Raw genomic sequence first — 27,301 nt, 5'->3', positions numbered from 1 at the left:
CATCAGTTCTGCTGCCTTTTTGACTAATAGTTTTGCCTTCCTTTTGAGTGAGCCTGAAAGAAGTGCAAATCTTTCACCTTGTCAGCAGTGATGACATGATTTCTGCAGTTAGCTCTTGGAGGCTTATCTTGACCTCCTCTGAAAGATTCTTTTAAAGAAGGAACTGATAAGCACATCTATGCATTTGCATTCACTAATCTTCATCTTGTTCCAACAATATGATAATTAGTAGTCCTTTGATTTTAAGTAAGAAATAATAATTGTTATTATTATTAGAGATTGGCTGGAGATTTTGTCACCACGTGATCCTTGTTTGAGAACCAAATTGCTCATCTATATTAGCTTGTTTTTACAGGTCTGAAGTAAATGATTCTGTAGGGATTTTGGGCATCATGCAAAGGACCTTTCAATCTTAGGCATAATGGCCCATGAAGAAGCTACCAAATAAACAGAATGGATCTAGCTGTTCTTCTTTCCCTCAAGATATTCCATCTTACTCCTATGTGTGTATGTGGTTTTTTTGGGTTTTTTTTTTCCCTTCAGTGTACTGAAAAAGTTCTGATTCTGATGTTCACTCACTGGTGATGGTTCAGGACGATTTAATGTACTTTTTATACTTTATTTTGTTAGAAAATACAAAACAGAGAGCAAAAGTATTTTCAGTATTTTTCAAACAGCTTTCACAATTTCTTTGTTCACATCTATTGAACGTTTGAAGAAACCATACTGTAAACCACTTTGCTCTTCAAACTCATTTCCTGCCAGCCCCAAAGATTTGGTTTGTCTTGCATTCAGTTTTTCATTTTTGCAGCCTTTATTCTCCACTTAGCCTGTTTTACCATTTTATGTGCATGCTGATCATATGCATTTCTGAAGTGTATTTTTCTCTATGAAGTAGTTTGGCTAGAAATTCTTGTTAGGAGTAAAAGATTTTCTTTTTAATGGTTATGTCTCAAGATGACTATAGAGCTCCTTAGCTTACTTCCAGTGAAAAGTAAGACCCTAGATCTCTCTTTAAAAGCTGAAATTAACTGTCAGATTCTGAGGAACACACAATAGGGGTGATACAATGTCAGACAAAGGTGGCCCTGTTGGTTTTTGTTACCTCTTTAAGAAAGATCCTAGACTTCCCCAAGCGAAGTGAATAGTTTGCTGTTTGCTCTGCTACTTTGCCTCTTCAACTTTATCTGCCTCCAAAGAGAACATAAAAAACCTCACAGCAGCCCCTTCCTTTAAGAGGATGCCCAAAGTTCTTTAAGCAGAGCTGCTAAACTAAAATACTGATTTTCTGCAATTATCTTCCTCTGCTATGAGTTACCAGTAATTTGGGGGTTATCTTTGCATTGAAGATGAAATGCTTACGAACAGCATTCTGTTGCTTACATGTTTTTAATCTTTTAAGAACACGTAAAGAATAGCTTGGCACTACCTTGACAGTAAGGGATTTTTTTTTTAAGTGCAGATCCTAATAAAAAGTATGTATTCCAAAATTACGTTTACAATGTATAGATGTCAGTATTACATTGGATCTAAATATGCATTATAACAGCAGAAATTAATAATAAAAGCATAATATTGACAGAAAACTTTAACGTATGAAACCAGTAGGTAAAATTGCTTATTACTGACCCATTTTAATTTGTGTATTTTCCCATTTGTCTCATTCCAATGTACTTGGAACTGCTGTACGTGAGCAGCATTCAATCTGCTCCATGGAATTTCTTTCCTCGTCCCTGCTTGGCAGCAGTGTCAGAATGGCTCCTCGGAGAGCTGCTAACAAAGCATGCGTGTGCAGCTGTGATTTGATGCTTTACAGGGACGTTTTTTGGCTACCGATGCTGTTCTGGTGGGTAGTTTAAGCATGGGTTTGTCTAGAGAATTAAGAGTTAAAAAGCAGGCTGTGAAAGGCTTGGCAACCTAGAGGGAGCTAGCAAGCTCCAGCCGTGACTCATTCTGCCTGTGTCAGTCAGATAAGCATCAGCATCTGTCACGAATGCAGGCAGGTAGGGTTAAACTCGAGCATGCAGAGAGTGAGGAGCAGGGAGCCTGCACTGCAGGGGTTGTAATGTTTGTTCCTGGTTCTTCAATTCTCATCAGCCCCTCAGCTACAGGAGATCTATACTGGCTCCATGGTAACGGTTTTAGCACACTACACTTCCATCAGCTTGTGACAATGGGCTGTGTTCTAGTTACGGACTGAAGAGCTGTCTCCTTCATAGAGGAAAAAAGAGATTAGTAAATTTGCTGTGAGTGAGGATCCAAGTGATGAAGGGGGGGGAAAAAAAAAAAAGGTAGAAAATGTGCTTTAGGGAGGTAGGAATTGCACAGCAGGATTTTGCATTCATTCCCTTCACACACATAGCCATGCCAGCAGGTAGCTGGGGTGCTGCACATCATTGAGAATAACTCGTGCTTTTATTCTGTTGGTTAATTAAACTGAAGTAAACATTAGAAAAATCAGCTGAAATTAAACAACTGCTTAGCAACTGAAGTGGTACCAATTTAGAAATTATAGTAAAAAATAGACTGTAATGCCTTCTATATATACCTCTCTTCAGAGCTGATTGTATCAGAGCCAGACTGCAGTGGTGTCCCAACAAGAGTTCCAGATCTTTAGCAAGCTCTTCTGGATAAATGAAATCTTGCTGGTATTTCTTCTCGTCCTGAAGACCAGTTAGCTTTCAGTAGCTGTAATTTATTAAAACCTTCCAGGAGAAAGACCAGTTATCTATTGATTAGAAGCCCGTGCTGGGCAGATTTTTGGTAATATTAAGGCTAGATATATTATCCCTTAGCTAACTAGCAAAGAATCAGGCTGCATTCTCACGTAGTGGCTTCACTGACTGGATAGGTAGGAGACATTTTCTAGATGAATCGGAATTGAATTACCTTTAGCTGTATTATGGTAATGATTTTATTAGCCTTGTGCTTTGATTTGATTCATTGTGTGTCTGATCAGAAAACAACAAAAAAAATCCACACACACAAAAAAGAAAAATCTCCTACCTATAACTCCTTTTAATCAGTGTGGGAGATACTCTGCCTGCAGAGTGGTAGCCATGTTGGTAGCTGAAGGGTTAATCTCTTGTTGCTGTAATACGATTTGAGAGCAGCAGCTCAGTCTGCTTGTGTTAGCAAGATTAAAAGCAGGAGCTGCAGTGCCATTGCAAGCACTGAATGAGTGGGACTGTTGCAGAGTGAACTGTAGCTGAATTTTGTCTTTTATCCCTTCTTTTTTCACCAGCTCCTCCCCCCTTCGTTCCTACTCTCAAGTCTGATGATGACACCTCAAATTTTGATGAACCAGAGAAGAATTCGGGGGTTTTATCCTCTACACGGCAGTTGAACCCGGCAGGTTTCTCGGGTGAAGATTTGCCTTTTGTAGGGTTCTCATTCATCAAGGCATTGGGGACCCTCAGATCAGAGTAAGTACAAATTATTGCCTCGGTGGATCTGACCACTGAAAAAAACATGAAGGTTTGTTACAGTGAAGAATGATGTACGTGTGGGGAAAAAAGCTGTTTTAACTGGCCTGCACTGTGTGTTAGGGAAGCTGCCAGATTCTGGCTTTATCTGTTGCTGCTGAGGCTGGTGCATGTCCTAACGTTCTGTGATTTTTGGGGTGAGAGAGAAGGGGATCAGAGGATCGATTCTAAACCAGTTGTAATTAAAATTGTTGTTCAGATACTTTGAATTAGTTACTGCTGTTAACCAGCGAGCAGTAGGTGATTGCATTTTTGGTACTGCAGACCACAGACACAAGGAAAAAGAAGGAGTTCAGAGATGGAAAAGCGGGGAGGGCATTTTAATGGGCTAGAGAGTGAACACCACAGTGCTGGGGATGTGTTAGGCTGAATTGGTGATCCACAGAAATGGAGCTGCACTGATCTGGGAATATGCAGTGCTAGGCTGGGGACCGAGGGAACGAGCTTGACGGCAGCTGACTGTGCTGCTGGGTTGAGTTAAATGTGAAGGCTGGACATTGCTGTGTTGTGTGCTAGGAGACTGGAGGTTCAGGTGAAGTATGCACGGTATGTCTTTGTGGAGAAAGGTGAAAATCTAGAAAAAAGGCTTTTCAGTTGTAAGGAAATGTGATTTCAGAGCGAATGGAGTCAGGAAAAAGAAGAATGTAAATAGTACGATGTTAACCATTTGCTGTGTTAGGTGGTTAATTCCTGATGATAGAGCCATTGGAAAAAGTACTAGTGCAGAATGTTAAGTTGAGAAGTCCTTACCTCAGTATCAGGAGGCCTTCAGGAACGCAATGGCTTTAGCTGGGATACTGACTCAATGCACTGAAGCACTGTGCTGTGTTTTCATGTCAACCACCGTTTGTTGCTGCTAGTTAGTTCCCAGAAGGGGCTTAATTGTCAATCTGTCTTAATCAAGTTTTCATTTTTCGGTCATATTGATTATGAAAGTTCCTCTGCGGGAAGCGTGCAACCAGATCTGGTGACACTGTTGACATCTTTGATCTTGCCCACACCGTGAATCAAGGTTATATGATGGTTATGCCAGTAATAAAAAGGAAGGCTTTGACTGCCTTCCTCAGTGCACTTGCTTTTATGACAAAAGAGGAAGAAGAGGAGAGCACATAACAACCAGGAAACTACAGTTTTGTTGAAATGATCTAATATTGTCAGCAGAATCAGAATAATGGAAAGTTGTATCTGTGGAAACCTGGGGTTAAAACCTATCTTGATTTATAAGTGACATAACTTTCACTGTTATCTTTTCTGCCTGAATGGCTCTGTAGTCTATCTGTCAAAGCTAGATGGCCATTCATGTAAAGGAAGAGGTTCAACAGTAGACACACATGGTAAAAATGCATCTGTGACAGAGGGTCCAGGACTAAATGGGCAGCAGCTTGAGGTAAAGTCTAATGAGCAGTGATACAACTGTGCTGGTGGCTGGAGGCTTAATAGTAATGCAGATGTTGCACTGATGCACTTTCTTAGGGGACCGAGTACCGAAGGTGTATATTGAAGCAGTGTTTGGATTTTGGCAATAGCTGAGAATGGCTACAGCAAAAGAATATAGATGTTAATGTGTTCTTTATGCCTGAAGTAGAATTTTTTTCTTGTGGCCTGGACTTTCCTCAGCTGGAGTAGAAAGGCATCACGTACCTAATTTCCACCAAAATGACTTGTATGTAAGCAGATCCTAGTGGTTTCTATTCTTTTTGTTGTTTTTTAAAGTCTTGTTACGTGCACTCTGATATTTTTAAGAGTAAATAAATACTTGCCTTTTGTTCTATGAAGGCAATTTAAATATAGCCAAGAGAACGGAGGCTTAATAATGTCTGCATTAAAATAATGCAGTGGTTAGTTTATTCTCAATATCACTGCAACATTGGGATGTAAACTTCTTTCTTATTAAATATTGCACAGAATGTGCTTTAGTGAGGAAATAAAGAACTGTTTCTGTCCATTCTACTATGAATATCAATATCTAGATGGGGAACAGAGCAGTAAATGAAGTGCAGGCTTATCTGTTGTGAATCTTGGATTGCTTTCTCTTGAAAGTCCAAAGTCATCAAGTTTATCAGCGCGGAGTTTTTCTTCTTAAAACCTTTCTTTGGAAAGTCCATCCCTTATGGTTGCTAAGCGATGTAGATCTGTTTTCCTGTGTCTGCAGCATGATAGCCAGTGCCTCTAGTGCTGCTCACAGTCAGGCCAGGCAACTGCAGAGTGTCATTAAAAAGGACCTTGAAACTTTCCTTGCTTATAATTTGAGGTCTGTCAAGCCACAAAGTTTAGGGTTAAAGTCTGGACCCAGTTCGTTGAATGGTGAGAAGCCATCCAACATGAGTTGGGAATTTCAATTAATTTAAAAGAAATTGGACAGAAGAAGGATAAAAAGTTTTCTTTTCCCATTCTCTTCTTTCTTGTAACCACTTGGGGTCTGAAGGGTTCACCTAAGTCACTTGGACCTGTTGCCAGAAATTACCTAGTCAGTGTGTAGTTTAGAGTGGTTTGTTGAATTAAAATACTGTTTACATTGTCCCATACCATGAATTTGGGGAATAATGTGAGATCAAACAGAAGAGCAGAAGGCATGGCAGGTAATGTGTTGTAAGAAGCAGTCAGGAGAAATCAAGGGCATTGCTTATGTCATAAGTTCCTGTACTGACAGAGTGTTTATTAAATAAGTCTCCTAGGAAGGGGAAGCAGGTTGCAGAGAAGGACCAACTAACTGCTCCCATCATGGCCTCTGCATTCTTGATCTGGAGGAAAAATGCTCATTTGACAGCAAGTCTGGCTGCTGGTTTTGCCACAAGCACGTGGCTGTGACAAGACAACAGGCAACTGAGAGTTCAATTCCATTAAAAGCCAGAACCACCTCACTTCCTGTCCCCGAGCACGGCTCATCTTCAGTGCTCAGAACAAGTGAGAAAAACCCTTAGATGCTAGAATAACTCATCAAGCAGTAAAAGAAAATTACTCTTGTCCCCTGCAGGTGACTAGCAGAAGCCCTAAGGCATAAGATTAAACACATTATAGATTCAGGGCTAACCAAATATGCAATGAAAAACCCCAGTAAAGCAAATAGTTTATGATGTAAATTTTTGCCTGACTCTGTTCTCTCTTGATTTGGAGTAAAGAGCTGAAGGGGCTCAATTCTTTATGATGCAGAAATTAGGTTAATGCAGAATAATTGCTAAATCAGAACCCAGAGGTGTTCACAGGCAGGGCTGATGGTGGGGCTATAACCCAATCTCAATGGCTGATTAGGGCTTTTATTCTTTAAATCATCTTCCAGAATGGAACAAGTGGAATCCTAGTAATTCTTGTAAGGGTCTGTAAGGCTGTGCTGGACGATCTACAGTTCCCTGCTGTAGAAAAGTGATTTTAAAATTTTTTTATTTAAAATGTGATGTTGACTGGTGATTGTCATTACCAAATACTGAGAGTTAAAATGGAGCCCTTCCTCCAAGAGAAGAGAACACTGCTTTTGCCCCACAGTTTCTAGGGTTCTGGTGAGCAATTTCACCAAAGATAAAGAGGAAACAGAGGATGAACATACCAAAAATATGCCTTGCTTCAGCTAGCTCTATTCACAGATTGATGGTATCACTGTTTGTTTTTGGTTGTTTTTTTTAGGCCTGAGCAAGCATTTAGGAGGGGGCGGAAAGTACAGATGAGTATCATGCTAAAAAGAATAGAGCATGAGGGACGGGGGATGAGTTCCAGGCGTGCTGTGCTGGGGGCAGGATTAGGACAGATGGTGTCAGTTGTTACGAGAAGGAAGAAGCACAGGTGAGCTGGGAGTGTGAGAGTGGCGTAAAGGGACAAAGGAAGGTAAGAATTACGGTGTGCAAGAGAGGTTGAAATATGAGTTGCACGCTGCAGAATGATCCTCTAGTTTCTCCCATGCTGATTCTTTTTTCTTCTCAGCCATGTTGAGAGTGAAGGAGCTTTTATACAACTAGCACCATTTCTGATGGTGCTGCTGGTTGAGGCTGTTGCTGATCTAGCTGTGAAATCACTCAATAACCTGTATCTAGCTGTAAGTTAACTTGTTTGTTTTTTTTCTCAGACGTGTGGGTAGTGCTTCCTTTGAAAGTAAGTTGGCACAGCTGGTGCTATCAGCACTTAGTACTATAGACTTTGAGGGGTTTTGTTTTTTCCCCCCATTTTCAGTTGGAGTTTTCTTGTTGATGTATGCTGGTTACCTTTTGTCAATCTCTTTTTCACGCTTCAGAGGAAGCAGCAGAATCTGCTCTGTTGTACTAAAAGGAGAGCTCCAGATGTAGCAATTAAGTAAATGAAATACTCTGAGATGGCACCATCCTAGATGACAGCTTTGCAACCTGTTTTTTTGATGTTGAACTTCGTGTTTCGTTTCTGAGTTGATGCTGAGTGAGCAAAAACATAAGTGCACCAGCAAGGTGGGCATTTTCCACCTTGTCATGCTGTGTTGAGAGCTTATATCACCATGACAAGGCTTATTAGATTAGTCACTGTTCCATTTCTCTTGATTTCCACTCTCTGCTCCTTTTCTGATACTTTTAAGGTTGTATGGATGTTCATGAAGTTGTTCCAAATAGATTATACAAAGGAAAGCATTCCTGGGAGAGGATACCTCTTAAAAGCCATGTGTCCAGTGCAGGCTGAAACCAGCTTTGTTTGGGGATAAGATGCACTTGTTTCCATGAAAATCATCATGTCACAAGGACAGGTATTTTTAAGGGATTTTCTTACTCTGTTTGAACAGGGATGAGAAAGAGAAATTGTAGTTCTAGTCTGTATCCATCTCTTTCCTTTCTAAACTGACACCAGCCCTGAGGAGCAGCTCCCCCTAGAGTTACCGAATGAAATTCGAACTTTTGTCAGTGTGAGTCTCCCTTGTTCTGTCCCACTCTGTCACTCCTGACTGGAAAATGTGCCCAAGCTCTGGATCTCGCCTGAATCTGCCCTGTTGCTTCCTGGGGTGCAGTGCACAAAGATGCTGTAAGGTGACTTGTTAGGAGTGATTTCTGAAATGCAAAATGGTGTCCGTAGTGTTACGCTCTCATTCTTTTATTAACAAATAAACAAGCAAAAATAACAAATAAAATGGTCCCCTTTCAGGAGGCGAAATAGAAGCAGCATGTAAATTCAGTTCCTTGAGAACTCAGTAGAGATTTGTTAGGTAATATCTCAAGTTTGAAAAGAATAAAAATCCAAAGGTGGTGGTGAAACAAAATTTGCTTTAGTCAGTTCAGCTCCGGCCTATAAACTAACTTCTAATTATCAAAAGATTTCCAGGCTTAGTATGCATTTGCAGCTATTTACATAGATTTTATTTACATTTTTAAGCACGTTCCTTTGTGTCTTTTTTAGATAATGCGAGTTTTAATTTGTATTTTTAGACAGCTTTTCTCAACTACTCATTTTTAGCCTTGTTTGTACACCCAGCTGTTAGGGGATTTCATATGCATCTTTCTCAGATGGTTGCTTTTTCTCTGTAGGAGTATAGCCATGCTTTATAAATTGATTTTTTTTAAATACAATAATCTGATGGATCTGTTGACTGCAGCAGGACTAAAGCATTCACTTTAAGAAAGCGTTCATTTTACATTTGCTTTTCATTAAGTCTGACTGTATCTGTATTGTTGACATGCAGAATTTGTCTTCTGAGTTTTCCACACTACATTTCTGGGAAAGAAAAAAAAAAAAGGAGTAATATTAGCAGATAGAATTGGTGCATTTTGCTGTACTTACTTGCTAATATTCAGACTGTATTTCCTAATGAGTGTTAAGGGGGTGGTTTTGAAGACCTATTTTGACATGTACGTTTTGCTGCACCATTTTCAAAAAGATCTGTGGGGCTTTTTTTGTGACTATCCTGCATACATGTTTGGATTTAGGAGTAGCTTTTTCTCAGAAAATGGTGGTGATGGAATCAAACTTTCCTCGGTGTTAAGAAGAGACTGCTGCTGTGTGTGGGTGTCTGGCTATATGCAGAGAGCTGCTCAAAGCGTATTCTTCTCCATAGGGATAACTGGCTGCATACCAAGCTGTGGCCAGGAGAAGCAGGAAGCAATGCAGGCAGACTGTGTGATCTTTCATCAGCACCTTCATTGTATTGGTGTGTTTTCATCTATCAGTTAACACAGATTACGCTGTTAACTGCTTAAATATCATTTTATGCAAGGGAGTATAACATTTTTTTAATTATGTTTTGATGCATGCACTTAATTTTTGCATTGAAAATTACATACAGACTGCAAAGCACAGCAAATGTGCTCCCAGACATTGACTGCCTTCCTTTTCTCTTCTAGAATGGTTTTAGACTAACCAGCATTTTTTTTTTCCCAGTTTCCTGATGCCAGATTGTTTGGAATAGTAGAGTTAAATTGTGTCTCATGGGGGTGAGGGAAGTGCTGCACAGTGGAACTCTGGGGATAATATGGATTATGCTGAGAAAGTTTTAGTTCAATTTTGTTTCACAGAGGGTAATTAAGGGAAGAAATTCTCATGGTGCAGCTTTTGACATATTGATGTTTTTAGGGCTCTAGTAGTTTGATTATAGTTTTAAATTGTGTTTAACAAGAATGTTCAATAGAAAAGCAATACTCTGCGTGTTATTCTTTCCAAATGGTTACATTGACTTTATGTTTTGTTTTGGTTGCACCTACAAATCTGTACAAGAGTTAGGCAAAAGCACTGCTCAGGTTTATTGTTTAGCACTGATGGAAAATACGAGCCAGAAGTACATGGATGATTTAGCTTGGATATAGTGTCATCAAGTTTAATGGTATGTTTGAATTAAAATGACAGCTGTAAGCCTGTGATTGCTTCTTCTGTGTTTTCTTCTCTTGTAAGTGTGGTGTAAGTGCCCAGTGACTTCACCAAGGCTGTGTAAGCACAGGTTTCTGTACCTGTTGTCTGTATTCATGTGCTCTTTGGCTTTGCTCTTTTAGATCCGTGCTTTCAAGTGTGGATTCTCCAGCAAAGGTCAGCTCCATGGAAAAGAAACTCCTTCTCAAGAGTAAAGAACTCCAAGACGCCCAGGACAAGTGTCACAAGGTATTTATTTATGCAGTTGGCCGTCTCCATTGCTCAAGGAATCTGCAACCACTGTGTGTCCAGGGATCTGTCAGATGCTGCTGATCATCCAGATTCGTGGTGGGCAAAGTGCTTTTCCTTCAGTGAGGTGGCTTCCTGTCCAATACAAAGGGAGATGAATTTAGGCCATGCTGCTGCTGTAGATACTTTTATCATAACAAGAGGCGGCTCTGGATTTTAAACAGTCCTTTTCTCAGCGTGACATAGACGACTGCTTCTTCCTGCAGGCCTTGCCTTGTCTTCGTCATATGCACAATTACAGCAGCACTGTTCTGAGGTTCTCTGTTCCTAGCTCATCAGCTTCTGCTTACATAACTACTGTCGTGTCACTGGTTATGGTGAACATCTTGTAACAGTTGCTGTGCTCCAATAAAGGGAACCTGGTGGAGTCTTTTAAAGCTCACTGCTTGATTGAGACTTTTATGAGAATTCGATTACTTTTCTCCTTGCTCTGTTCTGGATTTGACCATTTGTTCCTGACAAGGAGATGGGGGGAAACCATCTCCTGATCCAGCATGGATTTGGGATAAGGTTAAAGTGAACCTTCTCTGCAAGTCAGGTGAAAAATGATTGTGGCTTCTTTGCTAACTGGTGTTCGAAGAATGACTGAATATGAACAATCAGCTTGAATGAATGGGGTGACTTAGACTTACTACTTGTCCTTAAGAAGAACTGTGCATTCCTGGAGCAGAGACAATGGTATCGGAATTTAAACACCTTTTGGAGCAATATAGCATAGAAGTCTCTTGGAGGCAAATTCTTCTCAAACAGAGCTCTGAAAGTAGCAGTTAACAAAGCTTTTGAAGCCCCCCTTTATAACCTCTTGATATTTATTGCAGATGGAGCAGGAAATGACGCGGTTGCACCGGAGAGTGTCAGAGGTGGAGGCTGTACTTAGCCAAAAGGAGGTGGAACTGAAAGCCTCTGAGACCCAGCGATCCCTCCTGGAGCAGGACCTGGCCACCTATATCACAGAATGCAGTGTGAGCCCTTATCCCAGTCCTTTCCCCTCTGAAGGCCTGAAATCTGGTGGTCTTCTCTTCCATGGTGGTTTCAGTAGCGTACTTGATGGAGGGAAGATAATATGTGAGAGGCTCTCTGTTGTAAATGGAGCACTGAATTGTTTGCAGAGGCTTGTTTGATGATTCTATTCAAACTTTGTTTTGTGTTCATGTACTTAAAACACATAGAAATAACTACTCTTCTGGTCTTTCTGATATACATATATATATATATATATATATTTGTATTACTAGCTGTGCTGGAATGACCTTGAGTTTGGTTTCTCATCCAGAAGAGAATGAGGGCCTAATCAGAGGTCTTCAAGGACAAATAAGATGATTAGGAAACAATGATGTTGTTGCCTGAATCTGTGGTACTCGGAGTTCAGACAGATCAAGTTCCCCAGCAAAATGTCAGGGATGATGCTGGGAGAGCTGCTATTTTTCAGATAGAATATAAAAATGAGGTCTTAAAACCACGTCTTCAAAGATCATTTGGCGCTTTTCATGAGAGTAGGAATGTCTGCCCCGTTGTCCTGGCAAGACTCCAGTGAAGGTACTTCCATTCTGGTTAATATTCTTTGTGTTGAGTTGAAGTTATTGGTCTGTTTCTTCTCTCCTGGCAAGGAAAACAACCCAGATAATGAACTGGTTTAGGGAACTGCGGAGCATTTCTGATAGGTTTGTTTGTCGGAAAACATGTCTTAGAGCAGAGTGATTTTTTCCTATACTGGTTTCTAGCAGGTAAATAAATACTGTTTGCTTCTTTCTGGTGAAGATTCCTACAGAGTTGGTAGGAGGACTACTGGTCTGTTGAAATTTGCAGGTAAAATATGTGTTGAGAACCTGGAGCAGTTCTGTCCTTTGGAGAAGTTTAATGATGATTAAAGGATTTAACTCATGTAAGAGCAACAAGAAAAAATGAATGAGATTGTTAGTAGTGTGAAGATGAAGGATTGTATTTAGGTTGTGAATTAATAGTACTAGATAAAAAATGGATAAATGCTGTCAATAATAGATGCCTTTTGTGATCTCTGTTTTTTGTCTCCAAGGCTGATGTGAGGAAGTGGAGGTTTGAACTGTGAGTTCAGTGTAGTAAATGTTATTTGTAAAGTGGGCTGGTTCCATACAGATAAAAGACCCTAGTCATGATTTTTTATTTTTAATGGTTCCTTCATTGGTGCCTTGGTTTTCTTCTGATGCTTCGCTACAGTCAAGGAAGAATTTGCATAGTTAACGATCTTTATTATACAACCACCTGAAAAAAAACAAAGACTGTATTTTGAACGTTTCACTTTCTGCAGAGCTTAAAGCGAAGCCTGGAGCAGGCACGGATGGAGGTGTCTCAGGAAGATGATAAGGCACTACAGCTACTTCATGATATCAGAGAGCAGAGCCGAAAACTGCAAGAGATCAAAGAACAGGTATATCTGCTTCTGTGGGTAGTAGAGTGGCTACCTACAAACATGCATTCCTTGGCATATTCTAGCTCTGTTGCCAGGTTTCTTTTTGTGTTTGTACACTGTGGTAACTTCCAGTCTCTGTGTTTCCACGTGGCTTTCTAAACAAAATGAGAAGTGATGTAACTAAGCACAAGCTCCAAACTTCCAGGTTTTATTTTCCTGATCCTGAAGGTACTTTGTAAAGCCAGCTTAGCAGGAAGTTGAAGTGCGTTAGTAATGTGCTGCATTAGAAATGAACCGTCCATTTAAAATGTTCAAGCTGTAAAGATTTCTAAACATCCTTGTGAATCTTAACCTTGGAATGAACTGAACTAGCCTTTGTTTTTGATCTGTTATTATTTTTTTTTTCTTATTTGGCCATTTTTAAAATGTCCTCATCTGTATATCAAAATAGAACCTATAGTCCCTACCTGGGCTTTTCCTATTTCATCCATTTGCCAAAGTGTTCGTAATTTTTCCCACCAGAAAAATGTTGAAATTTGATTAAAAATTGATTAAAAATTGATTGAAAATTGACAGTGTTGTTCATAAGGAAAATTTCTGAATTTAAAAAATATATATTAAAAAATATATATGTATATATTAAAAATATATATATATATAAAACATAACAAATGTGAACACTTCTAGGATTTAAAATATTCTACAAGAAAGCGACCCATTCAATTCTGTGATTCAGTAGCTACACTTTATATTAAAGAAATTGAAATTTGTTATGGAGTTCAAACAATTCTTTCAATTATCTGATGATTTTCATCTTCAAAGCACGTTAGCAGACTAATTTTACAGTGTTTGAGGCAAGGAAGCCCAGAAACCTTGGTAATAATTCTCCAGATATAAGCACCACTTACGTAAAAAGTTATGAAATGCAAAAACAACCCTCTAGATGTAGCAGGCCTCCAAAGACTTTTACAGCATTTTTCTGGATGGTTCTTTTATGTAATACAAGAGATCTAAAGCTCATTACTCTATGTTATGATGCTTCATTAGCAAGCTTGCTTTAAATATTGAAACGTGGAACGCTTTTTGTGAAGATAAATATCAATAAATTCTTGAGCAGTACAGACTCATTTAACAGAGGAAAAATAATGCAAGTATTTTTTCAATCACACATTTCGTCTCAGAATCTTTTAACTTGTCTTGTGAAGATTCAGTGACCTAAAAAAGCTGTTTAGGTCAGCAAATGGATCTGTAATATACTGTAGACTTCCATATCTGTGGGGGTCTTCTGGAGCAGTGTGCAAGAACACTGCAATGAAATACACAGAGATGTTTTTGCTTAGTCATACCAGCAGGTGGAACTTAGCCAGTGAAGACATGGATCACAATTTCTAAGTCAGTGGGAACTTGGAGGTGAAATGGGGGAGTCCTTTTAGAGCTTTGCTGTTGGAAACCCCAAGCTTGAGAGAGAGTGTCAGTAAAATTAACAGCATACTAGAATCTTCAAAACCAGTAATTAAGCATTTGGTGTTTTCAGGACAAGACAGCAGGTTCTGCTTTCGTGTGGTACTTGAAGAGCGTTGGAGGTTGTTTTTTTGGTTTTTGTTTTAGTGTGTGCTATTTTTAATGTATTTGTTTGAACTCAATATTAATTGAGTCCAGGCATCCAATGTAATTTGAATCAAATGTAATTTGAATAAGCAGCTTTTCCACGAGCACTTTAGAGTTTGAAAGGATGGTTTAGAGCCTCGCTGCACCTTTCTTCTCCACTAGAGACCCATTACTTGGTCATTACTTGGTGAAGGCCTAAATGAATGAATCAATTTGTAGCACATCAGATTCTTCATATGTTTAGAAAGGTGTACTTTTTTGTATGTAACTACTGTGACCTAGTTTGCTTCAGGTATATGCTCCAAGCTTTGCCTGTCCATTAATATGTACTTAAATACATCTTGATGATTTTTAAACTGTGCCCAGTGTATATTCCAGACTTGTTTGGTGTCTTCATGAGTGATGTAGTCTGTTTTATTTTTTTTTTCACTTGACCTTGAAAACAAATGAAATATTACTAATTATCTCCTGTTTCTTCTCTTCTCCCTCCCCATTTTCCTCCCTTCCCAAACACTAATTTTCACACTGATAACTGTCGTCATACCTGTAACTCTCTGAAGTTGACTCTTCTAGGAAGATTCTTATGAATTATGATTTCTGAACAAACCACGTTTCTTCAAACTACTCTCCCTTTTTCATTCATCAGTGTATTTGTGAAACAAATACTTGAGCTAGTGCATTTTTGTTCACATATTATCAAAAGGCTCTGCTTCCTTCCAGCAAGAAAACAGAATCATCCATAGAGAGGGAGTGACTGGAGGGAGTGAGAATCTGTCTGCCTTGTGAACTGCAGAGTCACTTTGGGGATTGCAACCCAAAGAGCCATTCCACCATATCTACATCTACCCTGTAACGGACAGCAAAGCTATTTGTTAGTCTCAGCTTCTTAAACGGCAGCATAAGGTCTCAGTGTTGCAGCGAATTACAGGCTGACGTTAGGGTTGTGTTCAGTCACTTGTCTAACTGAGGACAGCTGGCTGTCTGGAAGGAGTGATGACAAACCTGAGTTTGTCATGAGATGGTTATTCTTTTGAATATGGGGGCAGTCAGGAGTTTTGTAAGGTGCTAGAATGCAAAGAAAAATGGACTCCCCCACTGTCAGTCCTTCAAGACCTTTAGCACAGCTCCTGATGTGCATTTTTTATACTTGTACTTAGCTTCATAATAAATACTTCTTTTGTTTACTTTTATAAAAATGTATACTTACAGGACTAATAATGCTAAATAAACATAATTCATGTTTTCCTAATGAAGAAATCTGAAGCAGTCTCATGAGCTAGTGTCAGTGTGAGTACCCAGTCTCAGCTGAGGTAGTCAATTCAAATGTTCTTGTTTTCCACACACTTTCTTACCTTAATGTTCTTTATTTATTGCCGTATTCTGCATGGGGAATGTCTGTATAGACAAATATCTTTTATGGGAAATGTGTGTGGAGGGAGGGAGAGGGGTTGAAAGTTCTTCTAAATCAATATTTATCCAGGTTGTATCCTATACAGAGCAATACATTCCTCTTTGACTTTGTTGAGAGAAAATAAGGGATGGCCAGGAGCCACAGCACTACACTATCCCTCTGCTTCTCCTTTCTTTTATCCAAACTGTGCAGATCTGTGGTAATTATCATGTTATCAGCCTGAGAAAATATGTCTTGAAGGAGTATCTGTGCATTTAGTAGAGACATCATCTCAAAGGCACATTTTTGTTTCAGAGATCAGAAATGTAAGTAATTTGAATCGCTTGTATGTAGATTTATCTATCTGTAGATGTTTTTATCTATTGATAGATAGATATGTGTGTGTGTGTGTGTTTCTGCAATAAAGCCACTCTCAAAATGTAGTGATTTAACTTTTCTGAGGTTTTGGCTTGAAAATGGAAAGATTCAAACAAGAAGGAACTGTTGGGACATTTTATTCTATCTAGCTGTCACTGTTTTATTTTATACTTCACTTTTGTTCTACATGTTTTAAATGCACTTCCTGCCTGCAGTTGGTGTTCTGGGGTCTGCTGCTCCACGTATTTCTCTCTTGCCTATAAAATGTAATGCCTTTTCCTACCCTTTCACCACAACTGCAGGAATATCAAGCTCAAGTGGAAGAAATGAGGTTGATGATGAATCAATTGGAAGAGGATCTTATTTCAGCTCGCAGGCGTAGTGATCTTTATGAATCGGAGTTGAGAGAGTCCCGAATGGCCGCCGAAGAATTTAAACGTAAAGCTACTGAATGTCACAACAAATTGCAAAAGGTAGTTTAAGGCTTCTTGAGAGAGGGGAGTTGATGACTGCTTGTATTTCTAGTGCTGTTTTAGACAGACAAAAGTTGTGTGCAAGTTCTGTAAAGATTAGTGTAGCGTTGTACAATTAATACAGAAGATCTTTGTGTTATGTATATTTTGTGTAACTGCTTGTGTTTAAATTACACCGAGTGTACAGATGACACTTTGTTTAAATGACAAAAAGGGGTAGAAAAACAGTGTGCTGCAACTCTTCCTGAGGATTTTATATATTTTGTATTTAAGTTACAGGTTAAAGATCAAGGAAAAAGCGAAGCAGGAGAATTGTATTGCAAATTAGAGAAGGTATGTTACTTTAATGTAGTAGGGTTTGCTTCCTGGGTCTTTCACAGATGCACAAAAACTAAGACTGTCTTTGGTTACTCAATGGCATGCAGAGATTCACGTCCTCCCCCTCTTCTCACCACCCTACCACCCTTTCCCACCTCTCCCCCCCCCTTTTGTTTTCATGGTGTGAATCACTTTTCTTTTTTATTCCATACAAAGCTGTACTCTGGCATCTTGTTCTTAATTGTTTGTGCTCTGATGCTAGGCAAAGACAGCCATTTATGTTTTATCTGAATTGGGAATTAGGTTATTCATACATGAAGGTTTTGTTCACGAGTAAAGAACAGCAAATGAAAAATAAAAATAATTCTGAGTATTGCTCTGTCATACTGATCAATCTACTTGGTGACCAAATATGAAATCAACCAGAACTGAGTAAAATGGGAGTGGATTTGCCCTGGGGCATTTTGTGGCATTGAGATTTACAGGGAGAAATAAAGATTTTTAGGAAGTGAATTAAAATAAACATGGTATCATAAGTAGACAGCCTTCTCTCGATTTCAGTTTTACCACTCTTTTTTTCATCCCTCCCCATCTTTCTATTTAACTGTAGATCAATACAGAGCAGCAAGCCAAAATCCAGGAGCTGCAGGAAAAGCTGACAAAGGTAATGTCTGGGTGGTGAAAGCAAATTTTCCACGAGATTTTCCAGTAAAAACTTAATGCAGAGGAGGGATGCATTTTGTTTTATCCTCAGAAATAGAGTTAGTCATAGCATGGGGGATGATAAGGAAAAGGGGGAGGAAGCTGATATCTGAAATCCTTGTTGTTTTCACTATGCTTTGGGCTCTTGAGACATGTCAACAGAGTTTATTTTTACAAATAGAGCTGAGTCAGAACTGGAGTAGTGTAGAGAAATTCTGATTTGAAAGGCCGGTTTGGGGGTATGCTGTATGCTGTATGCAGTGAATTAGTGATCTCTTGTTTCTGAAGCCAAGGGTTTCAGATCCTTTTAACTCACTGTAAAATATGTGTTCAATTTGGCTCAGTCTCCCAGTGTACTCTGTCTTAATTACAAAATCACCTTCCAGTTCAGTTATTCACATTATTTTACATTCAGTAAAAAAATTGAATGCCAAGGCTTCACAACAAAATAAAATACCTTAGCAAAGTAAGCTAAAGGAAGCAGCTAATGATTGTGGTGTGGTCAATCAGGCACTCTACAAACAACATGAGAACTTTTATTCTAGATGATACTTTTGGGGGGTGTGTTTTACCAGAGAAGAAAGGATCATTGTGGTAACCCACTGACAGAGCTTTTCAAACTTGACACTTGTTCAGAAAGGGCTTTTTTTGAGGGTTAGTGGTGTGGAATATGGATAGAAAGCCAAAACTATTTAGAAATGTTACATACGAAATTTCAAAAAAGTCACACTTTATCCTGCTTTTCTCTTTTCAGTAATTCTAAGGAATTGCCCATAGGCCAACAGGTCATTCTCCTAGTGTTTTAGCAAGAGTATTCTGTCAGCCTTTTCCAAAAACTTGAAGTGAACTTCAGGATGGGCTACCAAGTGCATAGAGACAACTAGAAACTTGCAGTACAGCAAGACAAATGTGTAGAGCTCCTGAATTTTCAGTTTTTTGTTTTGTGTGTGTGTGTGAGAGAAAAAGAAAAGACTTAAGTAACAAAAGTTGGGGTCCTGAGCACGTTTGTACACTATCTTACTTTTAGACTGCTAAGTGAAAGATCTGAGTGTTGACCATTGTGGCATTATGAGCTTTGACACAGCAAGAGTTCTTATGTGTATGTTTTTCTTACAATACTGTTCTTTTCCTTTGGACTTAGGCTGTGAAGGCTAGCTCAGAGGCGACTGAACTGCTTCAGAATATCCGTCAAGCTAAGGAGAGAGCTGAGAAGGAGTTAGAGAAACTTCAAAATAGGGAAGATTCTAATGAAAGCATGAAGAAGAAATTGCTTGAAGCAGAGGTGAGTGAAAAAGGTCTGCCTAGTGTAAGGTAGTTATTGGGATGCGTCTCAGTTCAGGAGCCCTCATCTGGATGACTGTGAACAGCTTGTATTTCTGTAGTAAGTCTTCATAAGAAAGTATTGTTAGACATCAATCCATTTTAGTCTATTATGTATATTAATTAAAACTACAATCTATTTATTAGAAGAAAGCTTACAGGGAATCTGATGTTATTTTCAGTGAGGAGCAGTAAAGACTTGTAATTGGGATAAGGGATTTGAGACATGATGAGGATTTCAAATATAAAAGACAATCATACAGTCAGCTTCAGCTGTTCTTCCAAAAACTACTCATTGCTTTGTGCTAATGCAGTGTTGGTTAGCCTAAGTAGCATTTAGTAATTGTTCTGCAGGAACGGCGCCATTCTCTGGAGAATCAAGTGAAGAGATTAGAGACTGTGGAACGAAGAGAAAACCGTCTAAAGGAAGATATTCAGACTAAATCTCAACAGATTCAACAGATGGCAGAAAAAATTCTGGTGAGCAGAGGTGAAAATGAAAGATAAAGGGTAAGAGTTTGTGAGAAAGGAGTAGGAAAGGAACAGAAGACATAGAATTGCATTGAATAAGGTGGAAATTGTTGAACGAAGGGATTCTTTTTGTGTGCCATTCATGCTGGAAAAGCTCGAATTCTCAAATTCTGTTTGCATCTTTTAGTTACGAACTGTACCCTAACCCTAAGGACTGTAATCTCAAGACTACTTTAAAATTCTGGTCATCTCAGTGGGAACACATTGAACTCAGTACAGGATGCTGCAATAATAAAAGCATTGGTATCTAGATTTTAAACTAAATTGCAAAGGAATTTAGAAGCCAGGTCTACTTGAAATGCTTACTCCTTGTAGCAGTGAGAAATTAGTCATCTAAACTGTTCTTCTCCAAAGGTAATATTTGTTGGGAAGCCATTTGCACCCACATACCTCTGTTGGCATTTTCTTGTTTCTCTCTTTGTTAAACATACTAAGACTTCATATTGAATTGGTACTTCAGTGTACAGGGGACCAAACAGAAGATATTTCAAATACTTCCCTGGGACAAGAAGCTTAATCTTGGAGTAATTAAAATAATTTGCATTTCTAATGAGTTCTTTCTCTGTTGCCAACATGATGAGAACAAAAAGGTATTATTTTTATTAGTAGACATACTTGAAGAAGGCCAAATGGAAATACATTACCTTCTTTGGACAAGTATGACCCACATTTGTTTTGGGTGGTAGCTGCATAGATAGACTTCAGCATCAGAATGTCTGGGAGCTCTCATGAAAAGGTAGAACCAGATCTTTGGTAGTGTTCTTTCTTTCAAATTGTTTTGATAACATGAATGCATGGTAAGTGGGAGACTATGGCTTTGCTGGGCACAGAGCCAACTTTATATTTAGGAATGGTGTAAAACTTTGAATTGTTGCATAAGCCTCTTGTGTATATTTGGGGATTGTTCATTGGTTTTGATTATGTTCTCTGTGGAGGAAAATCTGGAAGAGAATGCAGAAATATCTGCTGATTGTTTTACTCCATGGGATATGTTTAGCATTTCTCATAGTTTCCATGGAGTCCTGACGGAATATTGCAGAGATGCAAAGTTATTTTATAAAACGAAAAACAACCATGTCAAGCAGGCATTAAAGAAATAATCCTATAGTGTCTTCCCTAGTCCCTTGCAGCTGGTAGTCTCAGCTGATCCAGGAGCTACAGGATATGAGTTCTTGCTTTCTTTTTCCTCCCCTTTCTTCCCTCAAGTTGATCTCTTCAAAGACTTCTGACTTTTCCTTGGTATAGAAAGAAGGATAGCAGAGGAGCTGATGATACAGAATTGCATATAATAAGGTAGACTTATTGAATAAATTGGATTGGATTTGTGTAGCAGTCATCTAGTACCTAAGAAGTCCTGCTGGATCTGTCTGCATAGAATTAAATAAGCTAGAGAAGATATTTATTAATTCTTGAAAGTGTAGATTGCTATGATGCTAATAACAATTGAAAGTTAGAGCTACATAGAGAATAGTGGTGAGAACTGGAATGGGAAAATATTACCTTTTAAGTGCAAACAGGCCTGTCGTAAGTTGGTGAAGCTCCTACTCAGATGTAAGCAGTCTAACACTGGTAGCTTTGAAACTGTTGCTGATCTGGTGGTCTGATTCTCTGCCAGGACCAGAAACGTGTGGGCTTCCGAGGGAGGTGAATTGTCCCTCTTGTTGCTGGGAGATGCATTTCAATTGCAAAAAAGCAGCAATCTCCATTTTTTGTAGAACTTTCGGGTACTTGGCACTGTAGATGACCTACTTTTGATGAACCTTCCTCTTCTGCAAAAAGAGGTCTACTGCAATTGTTGGAGCAAAGAAATCTTCGTAGATTTCAAAATGAGGGGGAAAAAAAGAATATGAAATGGAAATTTTCCTGTGCTGTGCAGTAGTGAAGGCAGGCAGGAGTCCTGCATGCATCCCCAAACCTGAACTTGTCTGTGTAGCAGCCAACACAGCAGCAGTGAATGACAGACCTGGATCTGCCTGCTGTACTAAAGAAATTGTTAGGATGGCAAATATGACAGTGAAGGAACATAAAGTTCTAAGCTCAGCTCCTAAGAATTGTCCTATTGAAAGGTGTTTATAGATACATCCCCAATAATAGATTCACACAGCAGACTGTTCCTCTTACTAAAATAACTAACCTCTGAGATGCAGAATTATCTCAGTCCTTGCTGTGCATAGCTGCAACTATCGGCTGTGAGGTAAAGAGGTTAAAAATACTCTGGTACCATCTCCCATATATATTGCATCCTGTACTTCTCGTTTCCAAAACAATTTATAAACAGTCATTCTGACAACATTTGCTTGACGAACGTGGCAAAGTAAATACTATTCCTGCTCTGTGAATACAGAATAAAAACATAACAGCAGTGCCCCATTATCGAGGCCTTCTGTGAGAAAGCAAAGTGAGAGACCTTGTTAAAAATAAATCAGACTTCCTGTGATGCCATGCCACTGCAGCTATAAGCGTTTTTAACTGCTTGTTTTCACAAAACATGCTTGGTCTGTCTGAGAATATGTTACTGGGAATCAGATTCTTATTGTGGAAGTAGAACTCTTGGTCTTTAGCAGTATGTTGCCTCTATAGTGGATAGGTCAGCAGCAATATATAAAGCTTAAAACTGATCACGTGCAGCTCTGGTAATGTTTTTTTTCCCCTCTTTACCTCTATGACATAATCATACAGTATAGAGCCTTAAAAAATGACAATGAATGTTCAATGTCTGTGTTACACACATGCACAACCTATCTGTGTCTGAATATGAATCTCTGCTGCTTTTAGGAGCTGGAAGAAAAGCATCGAGAGGCTCAGATCTCAGCACAACATCTGGAGTTGCAGCTGAAACAGAAGGAACAATTCTATGAGGAGAAACTCAAAGTAAAGAAAATCTTATCTTCCCACAAGTTTTTGTGGGTAGAAGGGATTCAGGGAAAAACTGTTTCCTTTGGGCTTTGATTGCTTTGTCTTACGAGTTGCTGTCTTGATTACGGCTTCTCAAATGTTCAGAGAGATTAGTGAAATATGAGTGAGTTTTTCTTCTAGTCCATGTTCTTGTACCTTACCTGTTTTTAATGCTGTGTTAAAATAGGTGACATTTGAAATTAGAACTATAGGAATTACATAATTGTTGACTGTAATTTGTTCATTGCTGACAAAATAATTCTTACTAAGTGGTTTTGGATCTCTCATCCTGAAAAAAAGTTTGGTTCCTACTGAAGATTTTCTGATTTAAGAGTATTCACACAGCCTACCTGCAAGTTTTACATTCTGTAAATACTAGAATGTTTCTAAACTTCCATCTTCTTGGAGCTGTAACATCTGCCAAGAAGCCACAGAAACCACCCACTTTGTTTTTGTCTTTTCCAGGGTAGCATAAGACTTTAACATACAGTTAGAAATAGAATTGTAGACACCATCTAAAACTAGGAAAAACAAATTGGGAAATGGGAGTATGTGCTGTGGTTAAGGATTTTTCTAAAGAACCTGCAATACATCAGCCAGTAAGTGCATTTTGTAAGGATCTTTGTTTGTACTAAACATAACCTGTTTTCAGCAGTTTTTATCTATTACATTTACCTAGGACTTTACCTTTATATTTTAGCTTAATTGTTTGAGGATGTAGTCCTTAGGAAGGAAAAGGTATTTCTGTGGGAGAAACAAGAAGGGAAAAAGTGAAAGGATTTTCTGGTAGAGCTCGTGATATTCAGTAATGAGAGTGACAGAAAGCAGGAAGGCAAGAAGTAAATCTTGGGAGAAGTGCTAAGATGGGAACTGGAAAAGATGACAGGGCTTGGAATAGGGTTAAAAGGAAAAGACAGAAGGTGAATTATGGAGACATATGACATAGGGTTTAGTAGAGGAGATCTGCAAGCCAGATGAAAGAGATTCAAGGCATGAGGTATTTATAACTGGAACGGTAAAAGATAACCTGTGGTGTCCAGACCTGTGAAGTTCTAATAAGAGTCATGGCTGCAGCAATTCTTTGTGCCTTTGATAACCCGTCCTTGAAGAAAATGATGTTCAGTTTAACAACTGATTTAAAACTCTGGCCTTGCCAACAAAACACACATATTTAATAAGAGAACAAAAAAGAAAAAAAAGCACAACACCAAATAGTTACTTTAATCCTGTACCTAGTATTTATGTTACAAGAAAGGAGTTTTAGCTCACTCACTTGGTGCCTCTGACCTAAAGAATCAGTGGGGTCTCAGTTGCCTTCTTATGCATAATTGCAGATGACTTCTGAGCCGTATTGTTAGGGTGAGCACAGGTGAGCACATGCTTCCTTACCCCCTCTGCTATGCACACACACTGAGGTATAGAGTTTTTTTGTTTTCTGTTGCACTAGTCTAGAATGCTTCTTGAGCACAGCGTAAATATCGTTAAAAATAAAATAGTCTCATGTCTTCATAAAACTTCATCATAAAATTCAGTCTTCAGAGGTAGCTGAGGGAGTTTGCTGTTTCAGGGTTTTCTTGCCATTGCATCCTGGCTCCAATGTTGCTTGAGATGTGATGAATTGCTTAAAAATAATCTGTCTTGATGATTTTTTTTCTGCTTGTCTGCAATGGATGTAATCTAGACAAAAGTAATGTCTTCATTTAGGTTTTGGAAAACCAGATGAAGAAAGATCTTGCTGATAAGGAAGCACTTGAGAATATGCTCAGAAGGCACGAAGAAGAAGCGCGTGAGAAATGTAAAGTCCTGGCTGAACAGAAGGCGGTACGTGGCGTGGAAGTGGAAATCAATGTTCTAAGAGCTTTTTGAGACAATGATTTTTAGCAAGATAGCCTTGTTTGAGGTTTTGCATTGCTGAACTGTCTTGAAGGATATCTTTTAAAAGATGTATATTTTCTTTTAATTATTACAAGGGATCTTCAAGAATATTGTCTTAAAAATACAATGTAAGTTGCTAATATCATGGTTGCTTTCCTCTAGTTATTAAAGCAGCAGAGTGTACTTGCAAGCAGTTTCAGTAGTTGCACCCATAATGCTCTTTTTCTCAGCTGTTTGATCATTATTCTTTGGAAAAAGTTCCAAAACTTTTTTTAAATGTTGCTTTTAAAATCACTTTTATGGTGTAATCTCAAAGGCACATTGCTTTTTTTCAGATGATCAATGCAATGGATTCGAAGATTAGGTCACTGGAGCAGAGAATAGTGGAATTGTCTGAGGCCAATAAATTGGCTGCAAATAGCAGCCTTTTTACCCAGAGGAACATGTGAGTATAGCAACTGCTATCACACTGAACAGTTCTCAGTAGGATCTTTTCTCTAAATATTGAGGAAATTCTTTGTTACAAGCTTGCTGTGCTCTCTGCTTGTTTTTCTGTAAAATGGGCATGTTCTGCAAAGAGTTGTGGTTCACTGCTGCTTCCGTGTTTTCCCAAACATAACAAGCAAAATTGTTTGGGGCCTTTCTTGAGGATGCTAGCAATTTAAATGTCTAAAATATCTATGGAGAAGCATATATACCTTTTTTAACATAGATGTTGTTCATATATTAATATTTTCCTTGGCTCCTCTGGCAGTTACTTAATGTTCAAATGGAAAACATTACATTTATTTCTGTCCTGCCTCATGGCTAAGAAGACAAGTGAAAAGAACTGAAACTATTAAGCCTGGAGTGTTTGCAAGGATGAGATTTATTTTTTTACTGCAGTGGGCAGAAGTAATATGGAGCATAAGACATCCCAACTTCAGAATTCTATTTCAGTTCATTTTTTCTTTGTAACACATCTTTCTGGGATACTACTGGACAGCACCTAATGCCATCTTGAATCAGTGTCAACAGTAATTGCTCTTGTGGTGAATTCTTCTTTGTTAAACATGGAGGAAATCTTGGACCTTTTCCCTGTCAAATCTTTCTGTACTTGAATTCTATTTTGTTTTTCTCTTCAGTTCAGATTCCTTATTCTCTTAAAAATGTTTTTGCTTCTTTAATAACGTAAAAGCATTCTACTTCAATAGAAGCAGCACAGATTGCTTGATATGCCTTGCAGGATAGGGCTAAAATAGCATTTGCTTTTACTGAGTTTGGAGAGTCATTGAGTTTGGCTGTCTGCATAAATGTTTTCAGTCCATCAGCTGCTGGATGCAATGTTGGACAGCACTCTGCCCACTCTGTGGGCAGCACTTGGATGGATTCACCTATAATATTGAATAGAATCAACCAAGATTGAATTTTGGCAAAGTGTTGCTTTGTTTTGTTTTATTTTTTTTCTTTTCAGTGCTGATTATGCCTCCAGATATATAATGGTTCCAATTTTTACTATATTTCAAATATCTGGCAAGTTATTCTAGCTTGAACAGCCAGAAATATTGACAGAAATAAGTGGAAATTTGAATTGAGTTGCTTTATGCTCCAGATGACTTCTGGTTAATAACACATGAAGTCTGCTGAGATGGGAAAAGCTATAACTCGTCTTCAGCCTGAAATGAAGCACAAGTAGTGTCTCAGCACATACCTGGGAAACATATGCAAGGTCCAGTGCTGCAGTCATTGTGCTGAACTGAACATAAGATCTCCCGTGAGCTAGGTGAGCTAGATGATCCTCTGATAGAAGGACACTTCACCAGAGTTCAACAGAAAGCAAGAAAAATAAAATAATGCTTGAAAATATTCCTTGGGATAGTTTAAGAAATATTGTCAATTAACCTAATGTTGCTGAATTGCTAGAAGATATTACAGAATCAACAGCATTTTGAGAGGAAATTTGCTTTCTTATGCCTGTGTTTATAAAGGGAGATAGGTAATGAGCTTGTACTTATTTTGTGAATTGTGGTGGTGAATATGTATGAATCTGTTGTTGGACTGCATTTTGAATCCACAAGAGCTACAATCAATCTCAGCATGTTTGAAGTTATTAGAATTTAAGTGATTTAAGCCCTTCAAAGGCTAGTTTGTTGGCTAGTTGGATAGTTTTTATTCCACCAGTATCTGAGGAAGCTAATGATAATCAGCTTCCTGAGCAGGCTGCTCATTTGACAGTTCTGTCTGCCAATAATCTGTAGAGATAAACTAAAAAACAACAACAACAACAACACAAAACACTGGGTGACAGGGCAGAGTTCTGTGTGCAGTGCACAGAAGTGTGAGTGTGAGTCAGAAGACTTGGCTTCTATTTTTAGCTTTTTGAAGTCTTCCCATTTGATCCTGGGCAAGCCACATAATTTCTCTGAGACAGGATTAGCAGCAGTTTATCTCACAGTGAACTTGTTAAAATATTAATTCATTAATATATGTAGAGCTTTGTTGGACTTTAAGTGGAAAGAAATTTCCCATTCACGATAAACTAATTCCTGGAGTTGTAAATAATGTAGAAAGAGTGATGTTTGTTTGTTTTGCATGAGAATATCCATTTCAAATGGTAATTGTTGCTTTTAGCAGAGGTTGCAGGCTCAGAATTCTTATGCACACAGGTAATTATTTTCATTCACATTATGGATGAAGTCTTTGTTTAGAGACAACAAATCACTGCTTCCATGTTGGTCAAGTTAAAAACTTAGTCTAGGTCTGTTTCATCTTCTAGGAGCAAACAAACACAGATCCCACCAGAAACCCTTCAATCTCTCTTATCTCATGGAATTATTTAGTGCAAAAGCAACTATTCTTACCATTCATTTTT

General features: G+C 38.6%; 1 protein-coding gene across 11 annotated transcripts in view; it reads left to right on the top strand.

Annotated features, from left to right (window-relative positions):
* Positions 1-27,301, top strand: part of CIT (citron rho-interacting serine/threonine kinase) — a 72,546-nt gene that overhangs the window by 12,969 nt on the left and 32,276 nt on the right. For 8 of the 11 annotated variants that reach the window (XM_052689683.1, XM_052689690.1, XM_052689688.1 and 5 more), the window contains exons 10-21: positions 3,245-3,425; positions 10,409-10,514; positions 11,393-11,536; positions 12,859-12,978; positions 16,639-16,809; positions 17,083-17,142; positions 17,738-17,791; positions 18,971-19,111; positions 19,504-19,629; positions 22,456-22,551; positions 24,280-24,396; positions 24,786-24,895. In XM_052689683.1, coding sequence (XP_052545643.1) covers positions 3,245-3,425; positions 10,409-10,514; positions 11,393-11,536; positions 12,859-12,978; positions 16,639-16,809; positions 17,083-17,142; positions 17,738-17,791; positions 18,971-19,111; positions 19,504-19,629; positions 22,456-22,551; positions 24,280-24,396; positions 24,786-24,895 — 1,426 coding nt within the window. The remainder of the gene's footprint in view (positions 1-3,244; positions 3,426-10,408; positions 10,515-11,392; positions 11,537-12,858; positions 12,979-16,638; positions 16,810-17,082; positions 17,143-17,737; positions 17,792-18,970; positions 19,112-19,503; positions 19,630-22,455; positions 22,552-24,279; positions 24,397-24,785; positions 24,896-27,301) is intronic. The other 3 variants (XM_052689689.1, XM_052689684.1, XM_052689692.1) reach the window with 1 other exon arrangement.

This window comes from Tympanuchus pallidicinctus, unplaced genomic scaffold, assembly GCF_026119805.1.
Source record: "Tympanuchus pallidicinctus isolate F22 unplaced genomic scaffold, pur_lepc_1.0 scaffold25, whole genome shotgun sequence".
Taxonomy (NCBI): domain Eukaryota; kingdom Metazoa; phylum Chordata; class Aves; order Galliformes; family Phasianidae; genus Tympanuchus; species Tympanuchus pallidicinctus.
Note: the sequence above shows the minus strand (reverse complement) of the source record. Positions and strands in the feature narration are given on the sequence as shown.